General features: G+C 39.8%; 5 protein-coding genes across 8 annotated transcripts; 4 read left to right on the top strand and 1 right to left on the bottom strand.

Moving 5' to 3' along the window:
- The first annotated feature begins 54 nt into the window (after positions 1 to 54).
- Positions 55 to 2968, top strand: LOC147282130 (IAA-amino acid hydrolase ILR1-like). Its single transcript, XM_086246676.1, has 5 exons — positions 55 to 835; positions 1383 to 1508; positions 1602 to 1916; positions 2221 to 2349; positions 2440 to 2968. The coding sequence occupies exons 1-5, from the start codon at positions 443 to 445 to the stop codon at positions 2815 to 2817; spliced, it is 1341 nt and encodes a 446-aa protein (XP_086102802.1). The 5' UTR covers positions 55 to 442; the 3' UTR covers positions 2818 to 2968.
- Positions 2969 to 3909: 941 nt separating this feature from the next.
- Positions 3910 to 6557, top strand: LOC147282129 (IAA-amino acid hydrolase ILR1-like). Its single transcript, XM_086246575.1, has 5 exons — positions 3910 to 4612; positions 4914 to 5039; positions 5133 to 5447; positions 5736 to 5864; positions 5948 to 6557. Exons 1-5 carry the CDS (start codon positions 4217 to 4219, stop codon positions 6326 to 6328), a joined length of 1347 nt encoding a protein of 448 aa, XP_086102701.1. The 5' UTR covers positions 3910 to 4216; the 3' UTR covers positions 6329 to 6557.
- Positions 6558 to 6692: 135 nt separating this feature from the next.
- Positions 6693 to 8964, bottom strand: LOC147282128 (Pentatricopeptide repeat (PPR-like) superfamily protein). Its single transcript, XM_086248517.1, has one exon. The coding sequence runs from the start codon at positions 8820 to 8822 to the stop codon at positions 7149 to 7151; it is 1674 nt and encodes a 557-aa protein (XP_086104643.1). The 5' UTR covers positions 8823 to 8964; the 3' UTR covers positions 6693 to 7148.
- Positions 8965 to 10405: 1441 nt separating this feature from the next.
- LOC147282127 (bric-a-brac protein) lies at positions 10406 to 13387 on the top strand. Of its 4 annotated transcripts, none has more exons than XM_086246580.1 (2): positions 10406 to 10674; positions 13263 to 13387. In XM_086246580.1, exon 1 carries the CDS (start codon positions 10421 to 10423, stop codon positions 10607 to 10609), a length of 189 nt encoding a protein of 62 aa, XP_086102706.1. In that variant the 5' UTR covers positions 10406 to 10420; the 3' UTR covers positions 10610 to 10674; positions 13263 to 13387. The 4 variants fall into 4 exon arrangements, with proteins under 4 accessions (XP_086102706.1, XP_086102705.1, XP_086102703.1 ...); XM_086246579.1 differs by lacking the exon at positions 13263 to 13387 and adding an exon at positions 11961 to 12259; XM_086246577.1 differs by lacking the exon at positions 13263 to 13387 and adding an exon at positions 11399 to 11947.
- Positions 12395 to 15751, top strand: LOC147282126 (bifunctional nitrilase/nitrile hydratase NIT4B-like). Its single transcript, XM_086246574.1, has 5 exons — positions 12395 to 12919; positions 13263 to 13436; positions 14236 to 14529; positions 14803 to 15081; positions 15299 to 15751. Exons 1-5 carry the CDS (start codon positions 12412 to 12414, stop codon positions 15457 to 15459), a joined length of 1416 nt encoding a protein of 471 aa, XP_086102700.1. The 5' UTR covers positions 12395 to 12411; the 3' UTR covers positions 15460 to 15751.
- The last annotated feature ends 596 nt before the right edge of the window (positions 15752 to 16347 follow it).

Raw genomic sequence — 16347 nt, 5'->3', positions numbered from 1 at the left:
AGAGCTTTGTCTTCCTCTTCCATACTTTTCTACTACTGGACCCAAATTATCATCTCTCAACTAATTCAATTTTGATGGGTACCTAAAAAACTTAAACAACCATCCTCTACCGAGTGTGGAGAAGTGCATTTCTGTAGCTTTGGTATGGCATAATCTCACTGACATTCATAATCTCACTGACATCAAATGCTACCTAAAGAGGAAATATTCCTTGCTTATCAAAGGCTTCAAAGCCATTTCTTTTGAAGAAGGAACTCTGTCAAATTTGATCACTCATACTATAATTTCACTTCAAATTAACATATCAACCCCATCAAGATAATATGATTACCATTTTGTGCTAAACCAGCTACCCAGTAATGAAAAAGACGGAACAACTTTCCCAGACACGTGTCCGAAATCTGAACTACCAGCTGCTTAGCTCTAGCTTAAAAACCCACACATGGGGCTCTTGGAATCCCAGAAGAGATTTTTAGTCATGGGTTTCATCTTGGCCATGTTCATGTTACTGGCAGCACCACTCTTTGATCAATCTTGGGCTTTGGAGGAGGCTGCAGATGGATCAGAGTTCGAGTTCTTGACTCGGGGGTTGTTGGAATCGGCTAGAAAGCCCGAATTCTTTGAATGGATGAGAGGGTTGAGGAGGAGAATCCACCAGCACCCAGAGCTGGGGTTTCAAGAGCACAAGACGAGTGAGCTCATCAGGGCCGAGTTGGACTCACTGGGAATTGGGTACAAGTGGCCTGTGGCCAAGACTGGGGTGGTGGCTTCTATTGGGTCTGGGTCTAAGCCAGTCTTTGGTCTTAGAGCTGACATGGATGCCCTTCCTGTGCAGGTTTTCTCTCTCTCTCTCTCTCTCTCTCTCTCTCTCTCTCTCTCTCTCTCTCTCAGTTGTCAAATTGTACTTTCCTGGCTTTCCTCTGTAGGTGGTATGGCTCTACTGCTTCATATCACATTGCTAATCAAACCATAGCAAACCATTATGCATCTGTTTAAGCCTTAAAGAGTATTTATGCTAGCAAAGTACGTCTGGCTCTTGCAATCTCAAAGAGCAGGCCTTCATTATATAATGCATCATGGTCTGACATAGTGACATGCAGCCATTCATTATATGTTAGAGTAATGTGAAATTTAGTCACGTGTCACATTTGGTTCCACTAGATTCCTTTTATTCATAGTAAATGTATTTGAAAATTGCATACCTCTATATAAAGGGATGATAGTGTGCAATGGACCCTGATCTGGCTTCAATGCAGCTCACTAGCCAATCCCTATAGATAGTTTGATGATGGATGCCTTCTTAGCTTCTCTGTAGTTATACTTTTAACTAGCTGCTTATTATTGATGTCTGATACTTTGAAATCAATCTTAATATTTGGAAGGAATTGGTAGAGTGGGAGCACAAGAGCAAGATTGATGGGAAGATGCATGCTTGTGGTCATGATGCTCATGTAGCAATGCTACTTGGAGCAGCCAAGTTGCTTCAGGACAAAAGAGATATGTTGAAGGTAGATGAAAAGCTATATTTAGTTTAACAGAAAAATCTACCTGTCTAGCTAAATGTTAAATGTTTCCTTTGTTTTTGCAACATGTGATTGAAGGGCACTGTGAAACTGGTTTTCCAGCCTGGAGAGGAGGGATATGCTGGTGCTTACCATATGTTACAAGATGGTGTTTTGAATGATATTGATGCCATCTTGTGTTTACATGTTTTTCCATCAATACCGACTGGTGCTATAGCTTCAAGGCCTGGTCCACTTCTTGCTGGTGTAGGGTACTTCTCCGCTAAAATACAAGGAATAGGAGGGCATGGAGCAGGTCCGCATGAAACTAGGGACCCAGTTGTTGCAGCATCCTCTGCAGTCATTGCTCTCCAACAGATCGTGTCTCGAGAGACAAATCCTCTTGAATCCAGAGTAATCTTATTTGCTTCCTTTTAATTTTTTCTGGAAGGTACTCCTAGAAAAATTCAATTAAAAGCCTCAATCAGTAAGAATCAAGGTGAAGAAGCTAATTTGAATACTGCTGATGATTTAAAACCAGTCAACAACATGATGGTTAACATTAGGCCACATCCCCAAGATACAAGCTGAATAAAAAGTAGAATAAGGGATGTCATTGGCTTTAATTCACTGTAAAACTGGGTGATGCTTTTGAATTCAGCATTTCAGCAGCAGTTTATAACCAATAATTCTGATCCATTCATTTTGTATGATGTAGGTGGTAACAGTGGGGCTCATACAGGGAGGTCAAGCAAGGAATGTGATCCCAGACAGTGTGGAACTTGGGGGAACTTATAGGAGCTTGACTTCTGAGGGTCTCTCCTATCTCCCAAAAAGGATCAAAGAGGTTTACGTGCATGCCCTCATTGTCCAAACATGCTAAATGTCTATTCAATCAAAGTAGATTAACGAAATGCATTCCTGATTCCACTTACAGGTCATAGAGCAGCAAGTTGCTGTGCATCGTTGTACCGCCCTGGTGGACTTCATGGAGGACACACCATATCCTCATCCAGTAATGATTAATGATGAAGGGCTGCATGACCATGTGAAGAATGTAGGTGAGGTTCTTCTCGGGAAACCCAACATGCAGATTATGCCACTGACCATGGGTTCAGAGGATTTCAGCTTCTTCTCGGAGAAGACTGCTGCTGCACTTTTTGTTGTTGGGACGGGGAATGAGACTCTGAAATCGGATAAACACTTGCACTCACCTTACTTTTTTATTGATGAGGAGGCTCTTCCTGTAGGAGCAGCACTTCATGCAGCAGTTACAATCTCATACTTGGATGACCATGATGTTAAGACTCAGTAGGAACAAAGTTCATTCTAGGAATAAGGAATATAGAGATGAAAATATGTAATAAAAAATGGAATGCTGTAAAGCCTATGTCTTACTAAAGTGATATGACATCTTCTAGCACTCATATCATAATATCACTGGGTGATTGTCCTAGTATAACCTACTTTGATAGCCATGGTGTTGAAACTGACTAGGAATATGGTTCTGTTTTCACCTCTGGAAATCTGTAGCCTTACTTTTGAGTTCCTCAAACACTCAGAAGTCAGAACCGAACAGAGAGAATTGACACACATAAAGCCCTTGCCATATTTAAACGCAACATCTTATCAATAGTGAAACTGAACTAGGTTAATTAACTTCCATCATTTTTTTTTTTTTTTGGATAAAATTTGATCCAAGACCAATTCTACACCCAGAACATCCCTTACCATATTGGCAATATGTTACCACCACTGATAATTAATCCTCTAAACAAAGTAGGCATGATTTTGCTACTGCAGCAGTGTACCAAAAATAACACTCAAAATAAAGATGAACATTTTTAGCTGCAAGAGGAAAGAAGAAAAATATTCTGGACCATTTCAATATTTGGTAAAGCAGGGCATGGCCTTCCTCTTCCATGAAATTTTTCCACTTTCAGAGAAGTTATTCCCATAACTTCTCCCTTCCATGATTATCGAATGTAAAGTGGGCATAATTCATAAAGGCTAAAACACAGGTTAATTACCCTGCATTTCTCCGAACACTAACCAGCGTTCATAATTAATGCTACTTAAATTCATCAATCTGTTGAGAAATGTTATAAATATTATATATAAAACAAAAATTTAGGGCATGTAGGTAAATAGTAACCATTGGCTTAGAACATAGTATGTGTGTTATGTATACTTTAGTATGTGTCCTCTCTCTCTCTCCCCCACACTTTCTTCCAGTTTCATGACCTTTTCTACTTATTTAGCTATTTGGGTCCTATATATTTATCATCTCAACTAACACAATTTTTGAAGGCTATCTAAAAAACTTAAAACCATCATCTCAAATTGGCTAATGACTAATGAGTGTGGAGAAGACTGAGAAGTGCATTTTTATAGCTTTCGTATGGCATAATCTCACTGAAACCAAATACTACCTAAAGAGGCAGAGCAGGCCAGTAATCAACTTGTCAGTATGTTGCTCTAAAAGGAAATATTCCTTGCCTTTCAAAGCCATTTCTTTAGGAGGAGAAACTCTGTGTCTGCCAAATTCGATCACTCATACTAAATATTTCACTTCAAATTCACATCAAAATAATATGATTACCATTTTATGCTAAACCAGCTACTCAGTAACAAAAGGACAGAAGAACGTTCCCAGGCACGTGTCCAAATTCTGAACTACCCAGTTTCTTAGCTCAAGCTTACAAGACCCACACATGGGACTCTTGGAATCCCAGAAGATATTTTTAGTCATGGGTTTCACTTACAACTTATTCATGTTGCTATCAGCAGCACTCTTCTTTCATCAATCTTGGGCTTTGGAGGAGGCTGCAGATGGATCAGAGCTCGATTTCTTGACTCGGGGGTTGTTGGAATTGGCTAGAGAGCCTGAGTTCTTTGAATGGATGACAGGGCTGCGGAGGAGAATCCACCAGCACCCAGAGCTGGGATTTCAGGAGCACAAGACGAGTGAGCTCATTAGGGCCGAGTTGGACGCACTGGGAATTGGGTACAAGTGGCCTGTGGCCAAGACTGGGGTGGTGGCTTCTATTGGGTCTGGCTCTAAACCAGTCTTCGCTCTTAGAGCTGACATGGATGCCCTCCCTGTGCAGGTACTCTCTCTCTCTCTCTCTCTCAAAGAATGGCTGCGCATCAGACTATGTTAAAATAATGTGATAGTTATCACATTTGTTTAAACTTGGTTCCTTTTACTCATGTACATATATTTGAAAATTGCATACCTCTATATAAAGGGATGATAGTGTGCAGTGGACCCTGGTCTGGCTTCATTGCAGCTCACTAGCCAATCCCAGTAGATATGGTTTGATGATGGATGCCCTCTGTAGTTATACTTTTAACTAGCCGCTCATTATTGATGTCTGATACTTTGAAATCAATCTTAATATTTGAAAGGAATTGGTAGAGTGGGAGCACAAGAGCAAGATTGATGGGAAGATGCATGCTTGTGGTCATGATGCTCATGTAGCAATGCTACTTGGAGCAGCCAAGTTGCTTCAAGACAAAAGAGATATGTTGAAGGTAGATGAAAAGCTATAGCTATATATGTTTAACAGCATAAACTACTAATCTAGCTAAATATTAAATGTTTCCTTTTTAAACATGTGATTGAAGGGCACTGTGAAACTAGTTTTCCAACCTGGAGAGGAGGGATATGCCGGTGCTTACCATATGTTACAAGATAGTGTTTTGAATGATATCGATGCCATCTTTAGTCTACATGTTATGCCATCACTTCGGACTGGTGCTATAGCTTCAAGGCCTGGTCCACTTCTTCCTGGTGTAGGGCTCTTCTCAGCTACAATACAAGGAATAGGAGGGCATGGAGCAGGTCCACATGAGACTAAGGACCCAATTGTTGCAGCAGCCTTTGCAGTCCTTGCTCTCCAACAGATCGTGTCTCGAGAGACAGATCCTCTTGAATCGAGAGTAATCTTATTTGCTTCCTTTTAATTTTTTTTTTTCTGGAAGCATATATAATTAAAAGCCTCATCAGTAAGAATCATGGTGAAGCTGAGTTGAATACTCTTGAGGATTTGTAACCAGGTCAAAGACATGATGGTTAACTCACATCCCCAAGATACAAGCTGAATAAAAAGTAGAATGAAGGATGTCATTGGCTTTGATTCTAGAAAAACTGGGTGATATTTTATAATTCAGAAATTTTCCTGCAATTTAGAACCAATAATTCTGATCCATTCATTTTGTATGATGTAGGTGTTAACAGTTGGGTACATAAAGGGAGGTCAAGCAAGAAATGTGATCCCAGACAGTGTGGAACTTGGAGGAACTTTTAGGAGCTTGACTTCTGAGGGCCTCTCCTATCTCCCAAAAAGGATCAAAGAGGTTTACATGCATGCCTTCATTGTTTAAACATGATAAATGTCTATTCAGTCTAACTAGGTTGACTAAATACGTTCCACTTACAGGTCATAGAACAGCAAGCAGCTGTGCATCGTTGTACTGCTGTGGTGGACTTCATGGAGGACACACCATTTCCTCATCCAGCAATGACTAATGATGAAGGGCTGTATGACCATGTGAAGAATGTCGGTGAGGTCCTTCTCGGGAAACCCAACGTGCAGATTATGCCACGGATCATGGGTTCAGAGGATTTCAGCTTTTTCTCAGAGAAGACAGCTGCTACACTTTTTGTTGTTGGGACGGGGAATGAGACTCTGAAATCAGATAAACACTCCACGCACTCGCCCTACTTTTTTATTGATGAGGAGGCTCTTCAAGTAGGTGCAGCACTTCATGCTGCAGTTGCAATCTCATTCTTGGATGACCATGATGTTAAGACTCTGTAGGAACATGGATCCCCCTTGAATTCTAGGAATAAGGAATATAGAGGTAAAATATTTAATAAAAAAATGGAATGCTGTAAAGCCTCTGTCTTACTAAATTACAATGGTATCTTCTAGCCCTAATATTATATCACTGGGTGATTGTACTAGTATAGCCTACTTTGATAGCCATGGTGTTGAGACTAAGTAGGAATATGGTTCTGTTTTCCCCTCTAGAAATCTGAAGCCTTACTCTTGAGTCCCCAAGCACTCAGAAGAAAGAATCGAACAGACAGAATTGACACACATAAAGCCCTGTCAAATTTAAACACATCTTATCAACTGTGAAAGTGAACTAGGTTAATTAACTTCCACCATTAATGTTTTTTTGAGGGGTACAATTTGATTCATGGAAGCCAAAACTATTTACTGCCAGTATCAATACAAAATTTTTTGACCGAATGAGTTCAATTTGACAGAATTGACGTGCAAAAATCAAGCACATTTCAATGTATATGTGACAATTACATAGCCAAGCTCCATGCTTTAAGCGTTGGGTTACATCTACAATGAGGGTTTCCAAAGAGCAACATTCAAGTCGCAATTCTCCTACTTGAGGTGAGAAGTTAGACTTCCTCAACCAAAATGCCTTCATGGATTGTTGAAATGCAGAAAATTGCTACTCTAGGAGTGGCGTAGAAGGCAGTGCCAACAGCTTGAAGTAGAACTTAATTTTTTTAATCAACTCCAACTCCACAAGACAGACCTCAGAGAACATGGTGCTCATTTGTATAAATGACAGGCATTGCATAAAGAGAGTTACCAAGAAGCTCAGCCTTTAAAACTAAATCCGACTGCAACCACGCATCTTTAAAATCCCTCTCTCCTTCATTTTGTCCCTCACAAAAGAAACATCCCCCCAGCGGTCTGCTGCCGCATAGATGTTGGACAAGAGGACATAATTACCAGGATTTTGAGGTTCAAGCTTAAAAAGTCGATTTGCAACCAACTCTCCTAACTCAATATCACAATTTAGTTTGCAGGCTCCTAGTAGTGCACCCCAAGCACCAGCATGAGGCTCCACAGGCATTGATTGTAGAAGCTCATAAGCTGCTTTTAACCGTCCGGACCGGCTCAGAAGATCAACCATACATGCATAATGATCAGGAGAGGGAATCATACTGTATACATCTCTCAATGATTCAAAGAAGTGCCAACCCTCATCAACAAGCCCGCAATGGCTACAAGCTGTCAGGATGACTGTAAAAGCTACCTCATCCGGATTCAAACCTTCACTTAACATCTTATTGAAGAGGGCAATAGCCTGATGCCCTCGGCCATGAATCGACAACCCTTGTATCATGGAACAATATGAAATCATGTCCCGTTTAGGCATCTCTTCAAACAAACTTGTTGCTCTGTCCAAATTCCCACACTTTGCATTCATGTCAATTAGAGCCGCGAGAACATGAAGCTGGCGAATATCAATTGAGCTCCGGCTCAAGTAATAATCAACCCATTTAGCCAATTGCAAGCAACCCACTTGGGAACAAGCTGACATCAAGCTCACCATTACAAACTCATCAGGCTTGACATTCCTCGTACCCATTTCAAGAAATACATTCACAGCCTCATTGGGTTGCCCATTTTGTGCATACCCTGATATCAATGCCGACCATGTAACAACATCTTTATCCGGGGCTTGCTCAAACAAAAGCCTTGCGGACTCCATATTGCCCGACTTCGCATATCCATCAATCATTGTAGTAAAAGAAACCATATCCTTCTCGGGCATCTGATCAAAGACCCTCCTAGCATTCGTCAAGTCACCCAATTTGACAAACCCACCAATGATCACATTCCAAGACACCACATTTCTCTGCGGCATCTGATCAAACAGTCTATTGGCCTCCACCAAATCCCCAACACTCGCATACCCAACAACCATAGCCGTCCAAGAAACCACACTTCTCTCATCCATTTCATCAAACACCTTACGAGCACACACAATCTTCCTACATTTTCCATACAAGTCAATCAAAGTTGTGCTCACAAACACATCCCCATAAACCCCACACCTCACCGCCGACGCATGTACCGCCCTGCCTTCCCAGACCTTACCCTCACTCGCACACGCCTTAATGACAGAAGGGTACGTATACCTATCCGGGACACCCTCCTCGCTCTTCATGCGAACAAAGAGAGCAAAAGTCTCAGCAAACGAAGACCTCTCGCAGTACCCTTTGATCAGAGAGTTCCAGAGAAAGATACTGGGGCTGTGAACGCGGTCGAAGACGGCGGTGGAGTAAGAGAGGGCAGAGAGAGTGTTGGAGAGGCAAATGAACTGGGTTATGAGGAAGTAGTCTTGCTCTACACCTTTGCGTACAATGTGGGCGTGGACTTGTTGCAGGTGGTACTGGGTTTTGCAGGCTTTCAGTAACGTCGCGATTGTGGAAAACAGAGAGTTGGGGAGGCTAATGGGTGAAGCTAAGGATGAGTATGAGCAGATAGTAGGCATGGGAGTGTACGATTTGTGCTTGCATTTGCATGACTAAATTTCTCCTTTCTTCTTCTTCTTCTTACTCTTCAATTTTTGTCGCACAGACTCTCTGTAGGTGTCAAACAGGCTGTGCTCGAGTCCATTACTGTTTCGTGCCCATGCTCATGCCGGTTTAAGAAGCTAAGACTTTTCCTAAACCCATCATATGATCCATTTGTGCTCGTGGCAACTCGTGGTGGCTTGGCCTTTTTTTGTTGTTTGTGGAGTGCAAATTTGCTCACCAACTCTAAAATAGTGAGTATCACCACTTTATTTATACGGTGACATGTGTACTTTAAATTGACTCTAGTTAATATTTTTAAATTAATAAATTTTGATATAATAATGAGGTGAGAGAAAATCACTTTTTTTCCAAAACTTACTTGTCTTTTTCAATTCTCACGCTCTCTCTCCCCTTTATTTTATTTTCCTGATTTTTCTTCTTTTTTGTTTTTCTCTTTTATTTTTGTATGCACTTTTTTCTTTACACTGAACTCTTTGTCACATTACCCTATTACACCATTTTTTTATTTATTCACCCTGCACTATCTTTCATCACACATTTGAAAGAAATTTCCAGAACTTTTTATATTCATTATTCCAATTGAAGACCTTTTTTGAGCATGTAATAATTGAAGACCTCATTTTTAATCTAAAACAATTGAAGACCTTATTTTTATACTTGTTATTCCATAATTTATTTTAAACTAATTGTTCATTCAAAATTATAACACCATAAATTGTTTTAGTTTGCTTTAAATTCTTAATTTTGAATGAAAAAATTACATGAGGTCTCCATAGGCTTCTTACATGAAGCCCAATATATCATAATTTTACAAAACACATAATACTACCGACTCAAAAACATTGTTGTTGCAATGCAACACAACTATGCTAAAGTTAACATATCGGAAATTATGTGTAAAGTACATTTACAACTCTTCTCTTCAAACACCGCATCAAATTGAGCCTGAAAAATTTAACTGACGAGATGATCCTTGAGTTGTTGGTTGAGTGCTTGTACTTGCCTATCAAATTTATGATCACATATTTATTAATCAGTTAATCAAATTAATTAATTTTGGCAAAAAAAAAAATCAAATTAATTAATATTTGAAATAAACTAGTAGGGAACAAGGTAGACGACCAAACTTATTTTCCTGAAGAAGATGAAAGTTGAAAAGACATAGGGTGTCAAACAAGAAATAAAATAAATAAAATAAAGAAAATAGAAAGCGTGAGAATTGAAAAAGGCAAGTAAGTTTTGGAAGAAAGAGATTTTCTCTCACCTCATTATTATATTAAAATTTATTAATTTAAAATTGTTAACTAAAGTTAATTTAGAGTACACATGTCACCCTATCCGTTCACCACTTTTAAAAGTAGTGAGCAAATTTGCAATCTTTTTTGTGTTCATGCCGTGCTAGTCACATGTCCAGCCTCGACTCTACTAAAATCCTAGACAAACAAACGACAAGTCGTCTTTATTTTCTCCTTCAAACGAGAAATGACCACTCGTATCAACAGGTATAAAACAATGAGCGGCACCCAAAAAGCGAAACGCAAACAGATGAGACATGGTGGTGTGGTCGTACCCACCAACGCCCAAGCAGCTGGCCGTGACGGCGTGCTGTTTCGTCACCGGAGTCGCGCTCTTCGCCGTCGGAGCTCACCTTTCACTGGCCAACGTGGGCCCACAACAAGCCCGTGTCAAGGCTCGCAAGGATTTCATCAAAGACCGCCTAAGAAAGCTCCTCGATGACTAAAGCTGCTTCTTTTTTCCACTTTCACGCTCTTGCTTCATGACCCAGATCGACCTCTCTTTGTTTTGGTAAGCTTCTTAGGCTTTTCAATCCCTTATTGATTGGGCTTCTTGGAATTGGCATAGAAATGGCTGAGTTAATTGGTTTGATGCTTTGTTTCAATGTAATTCACTAAGCTATCAATTTTGTTCCCTTCTGTTCAATTTTATCACTGAGTCATCATGTGACCATTTGTGCATGGACTCTTTTTTACCCTCCAGCAGCCTTTATTGAAAGCCATGTATGCTTTGTTAGATATTCAGGGATCAATCCTTCGACACAAGGTTGCTGGGTTTTTTTTCTCCAGCAATTTTATCTTGTATTCTTGCTGTTTAGTAATGTTTTTTGGCCTGGTCTAGGAAAGACAAGTGCCAATTTTAACTATTAATCAAGTGAATTTTTGTTTAAATGTGTAGTTTAGATTAATAGTCTAACAGCATAACATGTCATACCAGACATTCAAGTTATCCTTGGTTATGATTACCAAATGTTTTTATTTATACTCTGTTATCTTGGAGAGAGGAATCTATAAGACTATAACTGAGATTACTTTCTCACAGTGCTGTATATGGAAAGAATTTGATTTCCCGCCATCCAATTTCTGCATTAATAGGAGCTCGGATCCTGGCCTCATTGTTTGATAAGTTTTACTCTGCAAGAACTCAAAACTTTGTTTATGTCACATTAATTAAGCATTTCTATGAATTTGCTTATTAATGTCTCTTGCTCTTAATGAACACAAATGCATGGCAGGCATCTGCAGCCTACTTAGTGCCAAGGATGAATTAAAGACGCTTATGGCCCTCATGCTACCCTGCTTTCTTGGTGGATGCTTTCAAGAGGATTAACACTGCTGCCTTTTGTATTCCCTTAATTCCTTGGATGATGCATTGTCATTTTAGTTTTGTAGGACTGATTCCAATGACAGTGATGATGGGGAGTTCCAATATTCAATCTACACCTTTAAGGGATCTATGAAATGTCTAATTTTTGAAAGTAGAAAGTGACAAAATTCTGCAATTTGATGAGCACCAATTGACATCAGGGTATCTGAGTTTGGCAATTTACACACTGGATTTTATAGGAAACTATCAAGGATGGTCGTTCTGGAAACCAATTATCTCAATTCAATCAGCTGTGTGTTTGGTAAACAATGTCTTTGGTTCTTTTGGTGATGATTCATCTCACTTAATTGCATTATATTCTTTTGATATATTTTTCCATGGATTAGATGTTATGTAATACAGTTAGAAGGAGCAAACTTTCCCCTGTCATCTTATGTACTTGTTTTTTTTCTCTTAATTACATATTACAGTGGCATATTATCACATTTGGAAGCAACTTTTATTCAGCTTCCACAAGCAAAATGGAGACAGTATTTGAAGGAGTAATGCAATGGATCATATCTTTCGACTATTTTAATTGATATGTGGTAGTAGTTGATTGTAATAATTGTAAAAAAAAAAAAATGGTAGCTTTAGTATTTTCCGAACTTGATGAGGCACTAGATCAGTAGATCCATGCAATGTAACTTGTTTGACATGCTCTTGTTAAGTTGTAACTTGTAACCAACGTGACACACAAAATGCAAGTGAATTGAATCTATTTACGTTACACACAGAGTCAAACAATTTCCTATTTACTTTTCCCAACTCAACTCCAAGAGGCCAAAGAGTCCAAGAGAGAAGCACAGATCTTCCGGTTACTTTGCCTTTTTTTCTGAAACGCATAGTACTATCGCTCCTCTCCTCACCAGACATACATGCATGAGAGAGAGAGAGAGAGAGAGAGAGAGAGGAGTGGCAAATCAAATGGAGATTGAGCAACCCATCACCACCATCACAACCCCAGAGAACCCTCCTTTAGAAACTCAGCCACAACAACAACAACAGCAGCAGCTGCAGCTGCAACGACGTCGTAGCAAGGACAGACACACCAAAGTGGACGGCCGTCACAGGCGGGTCCGCATACCCGTGACCTGTTGCCCCGGCATATTCCGGCTAACCCGGGAACTGGGTCACCGATCCGACGGCGAGACCATCCAATGGCTCCTCTCCCAGGTCCGACCTGACCTCGTTTTCCCCTCCAAACCCAAGTCATCCAAGACCCGCCGGGGTCCCACCGACCCGGTGGTCCCTCAACCCATTTGCATGGCGGCAGAAGAGGTTGGCTTTGAGGAGAAGAAGACTGTGGTAGCTCTTCTTCCGAGGCCGACCGTGAGGGCCACTGTGGTTCAGGCCTCCACTGTGCTCTTCGACACTCCAGCTACGTTAGGTGACCCAATTTGCTTAACCCTCTTAAGTCTCAACTGGGTTTCTTTTTCTTCTTCTTTTTGGGGTCTTGGGGAGGTTTTGGGGGTTTATGGGCTGCCTAAGATCTTTGTATTCTATAATTTCGTCAAGTGGGGCCAGGGTTTGAGGGTCCAATATGTTCTTCTCTGTGAAGATTAGGAGATTAGGGACCCCACTTTGCACCGTCCCTTTCATTTTTGGTGTTTATTGTGGACCTGTGGTTTTGTTATGCCCTTTGAGTTTGAGACCATGTCCTATAGCTAGTGCATGCTTATAGTTATAGTTCCCTAACCATTGATAATTTGGGTTTTGTGTGTTGTTTGCAGATAAAGCAGAGAGACTAATTGCTGGTGCAGCTGCATACGGGTCGCAATTAGTTGTGTTTCCCGAAGCATTTGTTGGTGGTTATCCCCGCGGTGTGATGTTTGATGCCACAAAAGGAACTCCGGAGGAGAAGCTGGTGTTTCAAAAGTATTATTCCTCAGCCATTGATGTGCCTGGTTAGGTCCTTTACACTGAAAATGAAGTTGTCTCTCAATGAGATTTCTACACCATTTTACCCCCTTGCATGTCCTGAATGTTAGCCTGTGTGACTTTAAGAATTGTTGATAGTCTCCTTCTCCATGTTCAGAAAGCATAAAGAACACTTTCAAGTTGGTGCACAACAAGTTTCCAGTCTATAGCTAATGTTTCTATGTGTTCTAACTGGAAATCAACATTTTTGGTATATCCTTTGCAAGAACTATTTTTAATATTTTCTCAAACCACCACCACCTTAGTTGTGTTTTTCAGATGCCTATAGCTGTTTGTACCCTTATCCGTTGTTGTCCTTACCCCCTGATTAAAGCTGGAAGTTTTTGAAAGTTTTACAAATGTCATCCAACATAGTTATGATGATTATCTCAAGATAGCACTGCAAACTGGCTAGAGAAAACTAAAAACTTTCTGAGTCATCATATTCTATTTTCTCCCTTTGTTACCTACCAAATGGATGAACTCTAACAAAATACATGCATCAACTCTAGAATCCAATTTTTCACAAATTAGTTGTAGATCTAGCCTAAGAAGTGGTTGCAGTGGATGATAGAAAATGCTGGAACTAGTCAATGTTTTTAAATTTTTGAGCGTTTTGATAAATCATTGATTTGTTTTATATTGTCAATTTTCTTAAATTTCAGTTTTAAGATAAATCATAGATTTGCCCGATCTTGTGGCTGTTGAAAATCACTATCATATAGCTAATGCATTCACTTTTATTCCTTTTCTTGACTAAAGTTATTTTGGGTGTTTCATATACAGGCCCTGAAGTGGATAGGCTAGCAAAAATTGCGAGTAAATATAAAGTCCACTTGGTAATGGGAGCAGTGGAGAGAGTTGGATTCTATCTCTGTAGCACAGTTTTATTTTTCGATTCCTTTGGTCGGTGTCTTGGAAAACATCCCAAGCTACTACCACTGGCTTCAGAATATCCACTATGGTGTTTTGGGGAGAAATTTTCACTGCCTTTGTATGAGACCGCAATTGGGAAAGTAGGCGGCCTTGTTTGTTGGGACAACAGAATGCCAAATCTTAGAACTCAATTATATGACAAAGGTAAGTCTTCTGTCATACTTCTTAAAAGACACACTACCTGAGTCCATCTTATTAAAGGCCAAAAAAGAGTCCATCTTATTTAGTGTTTTTTACTTTTCGACCAAACTGAGCATCCAACATGAGAAAAGGTCCACTTATGTGCCTCAACCATGGTTATAATTTCATACTCACTATTTTATCACCATTAGCATATTGGGATTTGTTGCTCGCCCTGGTGTTTTTGTCCAAGAGTTCTTAGTTTCTTATCTTAGTTTCTTTCCCCTATATAATTAGGTATTGAAATATATTGTGCACCCACGGCTGAAGCAAGAGAAAGTTGGCGCTCATCCATGACCCATGTTGCCCTAGAAGGTAGCTGCTTTGTTCTATCTGCAAACCAGTTTTGCAGAAGAAAAGACTATCCACTGCCACTGGAATATGTTTCTGGAGATTCAAATGATGCTACATCAGAGGATATCATATGTGCTGGTGGAAGTGTTATAGTTTCCCCATCAGGAACCATTTTGGCGGGACCTAATTACCAAGGAGAATCCCTTATCTCAGCTGATCTAGGTATGAACAATTGAATAAATATCATATAATTCTTAAATAAAAAAATAGTAATTTGGTAAGAATGTTCCTATTTAAAGAGTGAATGCATCAATTCCAGGAAGGGATGCATCACCAAACTACTATTTCATGCTATCTCTTACACGCACATGCACACGCACACACACACACTCACACTCAGAGTTGGAATGATATCTAAACTACTATTTCATGCTCCCAGATCTTGGAGAGATTTCTCGAGCAAAATTAGAATTCAGTGGAGTTGGGCATAATGGAGGGCCAAATGCTGTAGGTTGGAGCACAAGAAGACCCAATCCAGATTTGTTTACAGCTACCGTGAAAACTGAAGTTTCTGATTATCCAAATGAGCTGTGTAAATAACTGACTCTACCTCGTGTGCCGACTCCAACTGCTAATGTAGGCTGTGCTTAACACCAGCTTTTGAAAGCTTTTGAAAATGACCAACCTTAATATCATAGAAGTATCTGGCTGTGTAATTTTTAGGTGTAGGTCATGCCTGCCAAATAGATCATATTGTACAGTTGATCAAAAGTTGGTTGGATGTATTGTGATATCAGCCATCAAATCCCATTAAACGATGGGGCAAAAAGAAAACAGAAAGTTGTAAAATCTCATCATCTGTTACTACGAAGTGACTTTAATTTTTTGCTTCTATTATTTTGTTTTTTTGCTCTGAATTTTGCAGCTCGTGCAATTGATCTATTTGTGGACTCATATCAAGAATGCCAGGGCACATATATCTTATTGAAAATGTATTCTATTTCATGCCACTGCACTACCTCAGTCTGATTTTCCTTCCCTTTGGGAGTACCTAGCAAATCCTCCCATGCTGAAATGAAATTATCTCCTTTCACTTGATCTACCTGTAAACTCAATGAGCAAGCAAACCAAAACGCATTCACACACTGGAATGTAAATAGTACATGTGCAATGATCTTGTTCCCCTCCCCTTGCCAGATTACATAGGTATGACATGAATGGCATAGAAATATATTTTTAACTCTTAGATTTTGGCAAGTTTCCTTTTCCATACTAGAGTATGGATTTGTAAACCATTAGATATGTTTTTATCTGAGTGTTCATAACATAAACAAACTCAATTACTAGTTTGTTGACTCATTATTCTTAATGATGCAAGTTGCAACCATGTTTAGGAAACATGGTCTAGCAATCTCCTTTCGAAACTCAAAACCTGATAAAATTACTGTACATAAAACAAGAGAAACAGTCGTCATACTCAAGAAATAA

This window comes from Dryas octopetala, chromosome 6 (assembly GCF_963921425.1).
Source record: "Dryas octopetala chromosome 6, drDryOcto1.1, whole genome shotgun sequence".
Lineage (NCBI taxonomy): Eukaryota > Viridiplantae > Streptophyta > Magnoliopsida > Rosales > Rosaceae > Dryas > Dryas octopetala.
This window is presented reverse-complemented; position numbering and strand designations above follow the sequence as displayed.

Excerpts from the sequence above, each read along its gene's own strand:
- LOC147282130 (XM_086246676.1), top strand. The coding sequence starts at position 443 with ATGGGGCTCTTGGAATCCCAGAAGAGATTTTTAGTCATGGGTTTCATC. Across the intron at positions 1,509-1,601 it reads ACAAAAGAGATATGTTGAAG|GGCACTGTGAAACTGGTTTT; the intron begins GTAGATGAAAAG and ends ATGTGATTGAAG. Across the intron at positions 2,350-2,439 it reads TCCCAAAAAGGATCAAAGAG|GTCATAGAGCAGCAAGTTGC; the intron begins GTTTACGTGCAT and ends TTCCACTTACAG.
- LOC147282128 (XM_086248517.1), bottom strand. The coding sequence starts at position 8,822 with ATGCCTACTATCTGCTCATACTCATCCTTAGCTTCACCCATTAGCCTC.
- LOC147282127 (XM_086246580.1), top strand. The coding sequence starts at position 10,421 with ATGGTGGTGTGGTCGTACCCACCAACGCCCAAGCAGCTGGCCGTGACG.
- LOC147282129 (XM_086246575.1), top strand. The coding sequence starts at position 4,217 with ATGGGACTCTTGGAATCCCAGAAGATATTTTTAGTCATGGGTTTCACT. Across the intron at positions 4,613-4,913 it reads TGGATGCCCTCCCTGTGCAG|GAATTGGTAGAGTGGGAGCA; the intron begins GTACTCTCTCTC and ends AATATTTGAAAG. Across the intron at positions 5,040-5,132 it reads ACAAAAGAGATATGTTGAAG|GGCACTGTGAAACTAGTTTT; the intron begins GTAGATGAAAAG and ends ATGTGATTGAAG.
- LOC147282126 (XM_086246574.1), top strand. The coding sequence starts at position 12,412 with ATGAGAGAGAGAGAGAGAGAGAGAGAGAGAGGAGTGGCAAATCAAATG. Across the intron at positions 12,920-13,262 it reads CGACACTCCAGCTACGTTAG|ATAAAGCAGAGAGACTAATT; the intron begins GTGACCCAATTT and ends TGTTGTTTGCAG. Across the intron at positions 13,437-14,235 it reads CTCAGCCATTGATGTGCCTG|GCCCTGAAGTGGATAGGCTA; the intron begins GTTAGGTCCTTT and ends TTTCATATACAG.